This window comes from Cyprinodon variegatus, unplaced genomic scaffold (genome assembly GCF_000732505.1).
Source record: "Cyprinodon variegatus isolate N-32 unplaced genomic scaffold, C_variegatus-1.0 Scaffold387, whole genome shotgun sequence".
NCBI classification, from domain to species: domain Eukaryota; kingdom Metazoa; phylum Chordata; class Actinopteri; order Cyprinodontiformes; family Cyprinodontidae; genus Cyprinodon; species Cyprinodon variegatus.
The window spans coordinates 135368-141263 of record NW_015150840.1 but is presented as its reverse complement, the minus strand read 5'-3'; the positions used below and the strand labels follow the sequence as shown (position 1 = coordinate 141263).

At 45.5% G+C, this 5896-nt stretch overlaps 1 protein-coding gene across 1 annotated transcript; it reads left to right on the top strand.

The window, feature by feature from the left end:
* The first annotated feature begins 298 nt into the window (after positions 1-298).
* mycl (v-myc avian myelocytomatosis viral oncogene lung carcinoma derived homolog) lies at positions 299-5312 on the top strand. The gene is made up of 3 exons (XM_015387153.1): positions 299-533; positions 1098-1762; positions 3484-5312. The coding sequence occupies exons 2-3, from the start codon at positions 1162-1164 to the stop codon at positions 4260-4262; spliced, it is 1380 nt and encodes a 459-aa protein (XP_015242639.1). The 5' UTR covers positions 299-533; positions 1098-1161; the 3' UTR covers positions 4263-5312.
* The last annotated feature ends 584 nt before the right edge of the window (positions 5313-5896 follow it).

Genomic DNA, 5896 nt, shown 5'->3' with positions numbered 1-5896 from the left:
GATGGACTTTAGGACTTTCTATTTGCTTAAACTACTTAACATTTCGTTCCTGTCTTTCTTTAGGCAGCAGCTCGTGTGAATTTACATCATTTTCCTTCAGAGCTTCCAAATGTGACCTAAAAAAACAATGATTGCAAAAGCTGTGAGAGCTTATGAAAGGAGCGTCATGTAACCTCCCGTTTAGAGTGGGCTGCCCCTTTAAGCAGTGGGCGGGGCTCGTTTTACTACGGCCCGCCTTTATGCACAGCCTTCCTCTCAGTGGATCATATTAGCGCAGCAGGCTGCTGGAGAACGCAGTCCGGCCACTTTAGCGGCGGCAGAGCGCAGCGAGCGGACTGATCCACCCTCACTGAGGGGGTTCGTCTTCCACCAGTAGAAAAAAAAAAAAAAAACTACAAGGAAATTAAACGCTACGAGGCGTCAGAGCTGGGATTCAAAAGGAAGGTCGGACTGGGGCTGCGGCTTTTGGACTCTAATTTTTACGCACGGCGGATCTATGAAGACGCCGACAGGTTATTCTTTAGCAACCCCAGGTAAACTCTTCATGCAGTTATTATTTATTTTTATTATTAATACACACATGCATGGACGGTGTGTTTGGAAGGGGGAGTCTGAGGCTTTCATGGACCTCTCCATGCGCGCCTGCTGCCTAATTAACTGATGGGGAGCTTCTCAGCCGCAGCTGCTTGATAATCAGCGAGGAGGCTCCAGATAAACTACTTTACATATGGCAGTCTGCAGACAGGTGGGACTCCTACCTTTACCTGCCAGCCTCTTAATCTGGTTCAATCTAACCTAATCAGTCTATTCTGCGCTGAACCCACTGACCCCCCCTCCCTGCTCTGTTATGTAATTGAAGCAGTGCAGAGAAACTTGGAGCTGTGGGTTGGAACTTTCTAACTTTGACCCATATTTCTACGAACAAAAATGGAAAAAAGTAAACATCACTGCGCAAAATTACACATTTTCTAAGTCTTTTAAGTTGAGGTTGATTTTTTTTTTTTTTTTACTAAATATTTCTAATAAAAAAAAAATGTTTACATGGTGAAAAAAATAAACAGTATATGATATAATATGAGCTGTGTGTGTTTCCACAGACTGAGGCACCCCGGAGTGACTGGCCCCCTCCTCTCCTCTCCTCACCCCGCCTGTCTGCCTCCAATGCCGGGCATTAGCTCCGCCGCGCCTCGCTATGAGAGCTGGGAAATGGACCACCTGGACCACTACCAGCACTACTTCTACGACGACCACGACCCGGACGAGGACTTCTTCAAGTCCACAGCGCCCAGCGAGGACATATGGAAGAAATTCGAGCTGGTGCCGACCCCGCCCATGTCCCCCATCCGGCTCCCTGCGGAAGGGTCGGGCAAGGTCGGGCTGCTGTGTCCTTCTCTCGGGGACAAACTGGAGTGGGTGTCCCAGTTTCTGGGGCAGGAGGACGAGCAGAACCACCAGCATCCGCAGGAGCTGCCCTGCAAGCTGGCCACCGGCGGAGACACCTTCGGCAACCTGAGCTCCATCATCATCCAGGACTGCATGTGGAGCTGCTTCTCTGCAGGACAGCAGCTGGAGAAGGTGGTGGGGGAGCGCTCCCGGCTCGGCGGGGTTTCCTCCCCTGGCAGGGCGCAGGGGCCGCTCTCTGACACCGGGAGCGGTTCGGCTGCGGACTGCGTGGACCCGGCTGCTGTGCTGACTTTCCCGCTTTCTGGAGGATGCAAGAGGCAGGTGTCCTCTGGTTCAGAGTCACACACGGACTCCTCAGGTCAGCGCAAGTATTATTACTAAACACTTTGTAGAAAAAAAAGATCAAATGTTTAATAAAAGCTGATTGGACAGCAGCTGGTGGGGGGCCCAGGGCTCCTGACTGCATTGCGTTGGTGCGTAAAACCCAATGCTTGGAGCCAGAAGTGACACACCCATTAAAACATCTGCTGCTTGGCAGGAATCCAACAGAACAGCTGCTCCTCCAGCCTGACTTATGCCAACAATATCATCCCAACTCCTGTTTTGGCTCCATTTTCTCCTGAAAGCACTGTTTGCATTCAACTTTATGCAACAAAAAGAGGAACCATTTCTCAAAACTTCTATTGAGACTCAAAAAGCACCACTCTATTTAAACAGACATAAGATAAGCTGCTAATGACGTGAAGAGTTGAATGTTAAAGACATTATAATGCTGTCAGACTTTAATTTAATTGATAAACTTAAAAATACTAGATTGCACCAATATCTCACTTCCTTTTAAGGTCTGATCTTGAAGATGCTGCAGGTTTTTTGGGGGGGAAATTAATTAGAAGTTAATCCTTTATTTATAAAATTTCCTAAACCATAATATATTTTTTCAACCCCCATATTTTCTAAAACTGAGGAAAAAAAAATACAGATTTAAAAATAATGAGTCTATATAGAGTTCTGTATTGGATAATATACCAATTGGAGGGATATTTTTTTTCTCATTAAAGTAATTGCCATCTCTGTTTACAGTTGGATATTTACCAACATTAGTATCCCGTTTTCAATGAAAAAAAGTGTATAAGTCGTTCAGCCTGCTGACAGGCAGCTTGCAGCAATAGGTGCATATCCATATAAATTAAGACAATTTTTTTTATTCCTTTAAAACTATCTTACGAAAAAAAAAATAAGATCGGCATGAACCAGCCTGTGCTTCCTTTGGTCAAAATATTTCCTTCATTCAAGTTCTGCTTTTTCTGAAGATTCCCTTATTGGCACACATATGACTGACTGTGGTATGTGGGCTGCCATGTGATCAGAGGGGGTCTGGGCTGCGTAACGGTGTGTGGAATGTCACAAAGGGAGCTTGTTGCTGCATTCCTACGCTCAACAGGCTGCAGCTACAATTGTTTCCGTTTGTGTGTGTGTGTGTGCGCGCGTGTGTGTGAGCGATCCGAGCCAGCCGGGGCTTTGAATAGAGCTGGATTAGCCTTTTAGGTCGGCTCGCCCCGTGGAATTCCCCAGGATGAAGCTGGAGGTGTGTCTCATCACTTTTTAGGGGATTGGATCTCAGTGATGATTTGCTAGAACCTCCATAAGCAACTGGAAATCTTGTAGAGGAATCAACTTTACTAGTTTATTTAGAAAAACTTTACTATTTAATATATATTTATTTAGATTTACTCATTAGAATCAAGTTAAGAGATTGTTTTCTTTCCATTCCCGAATGCATTGTGGGAAAGGTCTCCAATATCATGCCTAGTTTAACATTAGGCAGCTTGTTTTAACAAGCTTAAACCCCCCCTTTCTCTCCCGTCCCTACAGTCAACACATGAATGAAGCGAGGGAATTTGTGCTGATCTAAAGCAGAGACTCTACAGTGTGTGGGGGACATGATCAGCGTTCCTGGGGGCTTTTTAAAGTTCATTTTATACAGAAGTGAATTGGATTTAGGATGTTTTTATCCACAGGTTTCTGTTTCTCACACCTCATTTTTTCATTTAATTCCATCTCCTTTGTTTTGCTGTTTAGATGAAGAAGATGAGAATGATGAGGATGAAGAGGAGATTGATGTGGTGACGGTGGACCACAAGCAGCAGCGGAAGCGGCGCCGACTGGTCACCACCCGCAAACCGGTCACCATCACGGTGCGAGCAGACCCCCACGACCCTGGAACCAAGCGTTTCCACATCTCTATCCATCAGCAGCAGCACAACTACGCCGCCCCCTCCCCGGACACGCTCCCAGCTGCTCCCGAGCCCGCCCGGAAAAAGGTTCGCCAGGAGGCCCCTGCTCCTGTGACCCAGCCTTACCAGAACTCTTACCACCACCAGCCCCGGCCTGGCCACGCCCCTCTGAACGCGGACAGCAGAAAGTCTCAGACCACAGCGGTCGGACTCAGATCCGAATCCCCTAACCTCCACGCATCCTCGCCTACCTCGTCCTCATCGCCTTCGTCCCCACCCGGCTCCTCTTCTTCCTCCTCCCACCAAAGCTCGTACTCAAAGCCCCCCTCTCACCTGTCCAGCCCCCAGTCCTCAGACTGCGAGGACACGGACAAGCGAAAGGCGCACAACTTCCTGGAGCGTAAGCGACGCAACGACCTGCGATCACGCTTCCTATCGCTACGGGACGAGATCCCTGGGTTGGCGGACTGCCCCAAAACCCCCAAGGTGGCCATCCTGACCCGGGCCACAGAGTACCTGCAGCAGCTCCACGCTGCCGAGAGGCAGAAGACCCAGGAGAGGAAGCAGCTGAAGGCACGGCAGCTCCAGCTGCTGCAGCGCCTGGCGCAGCTCAAACGCTCCTGAGGGGCGGAGTCAGCCATCACTTTACTAGAACACTGAACCTAATGGGACTAAAAGGAGAGGAGGAAAAACACTGATCACTTTGTATTGGTCATGCGGGAATAGAGCAGGTGGACTTTTGTTTGTTTTTTCATTTTGCCTTTTGTTTTGGTTTTGTTTTTTTGCACATCAGCTTGTGAATGATGAGAGCTGTCTGGATGGCCAGCAAGGGATCGATCCGAGTCGCTCTTGCAGGCATTATATTCGTGGTCACTTAATATTTGTTCTGCCTACCTGCAAGGAGAACAATTAAAACTTGCTATAATAAAACCAACCGTTAAACGAGCGATGCAAATTGGCCTAAATTGCTCTGTCAACTACTGTGCTTTGATAACCCAGCCTCCTTTATGGCCAACTGTTTAGTCTCTGGTATAGAACGTCTGAATTCAAAACTTTGCCTTCATTTCTGAATTGGTGTCCAGTAACCTTTAATTTCCCCCCTTTTCAGTTTCCTTCATACAGTTCTTTACAGTAGTTGGTCAGTTCTTTCTTGACTCAGGCCTGAGAGAGAAGTTTGAGCTCCACCCTTGATTAAAACTCATTACTGAAGTATTTCACTACTGCATGTTGGTGCAGCAAATCAGTTCCCATTGGAGCCTTTTTGTTTTTGCTGTAATTATGCAGAAAAAATGGTCGACGTCTCAGAATTTCTTTTATAAAGAGTCTAAATTTCAGATTGATTGTTGTGCCATGAAGACCAGCCAAACGGTGAATTAACATTAATTGATTCATAGATACCATCTTAAGTTTCCAGCTGTATTTATTTCATCTTGCTGTCTGATTTCATTCGATGGAATGCCTTTAGGAGCCTTTCTGTGTCTGTACATTATCCAGCTGGATGTTCTGTAAATAGATCCTCGACTGTACAGTCCTCCTGAAACCAAAACCTGAGCTGTCTAAGTTTTCTCATCCAGTTTCTTTTGGGCTTGCTGGCTTTTCAGAGATGACTCAAAGCTTCTATTTTTGTTAATAAAATTTTAAAAGAGAAAAAAAACAAAATAAAACACTGAAATTTGATTGCAAACATGTTGTCACTCTACTTTCTTTTTTACTTTAACTGGGTTATCTTTCCATCAAAAGTCAATTTCAATAAAAGTTTTCTATGGTATTTTCATATGTGGTTCAGTGAGCGCTAGTACTTATTTTATATCTGAAGCTTGCGTTTTCTTTCCAATCAGTAGTTCTCCCTTAGAGATGGATCAGATGGAGACATTAAACTGTAACCTGCCATGTTTTAAATCAAGTTTATAACTACTAAATCTAACAGATGGAAACCATAAAGTATTTGCTGTGTGGTATCAATTTAGGGGGAAATACATGTTTTAGGCATTGTCTAGGATCTCTAAAAAAAATGTGAGGTTAAAATAAATTGGTCATCAGTTGTAGTATAAAAATCTTTCACCGTTCAAGTGCAGGGCCTTCTCAAATTAAAGCTAGTGAGGGAGATGATCCAAGCTCAATTGGACTCTCTTACAAAAAGGGGCTGCTAGCCTGACTCGCTAAGAGAAGTTTGGACATGACTTCAACTACAGGAACTGAAACTTGCTTCCTGTTTAACAGCTTGGAGTTGCCCTTCTTTAAACAAGATCAGACCGTTA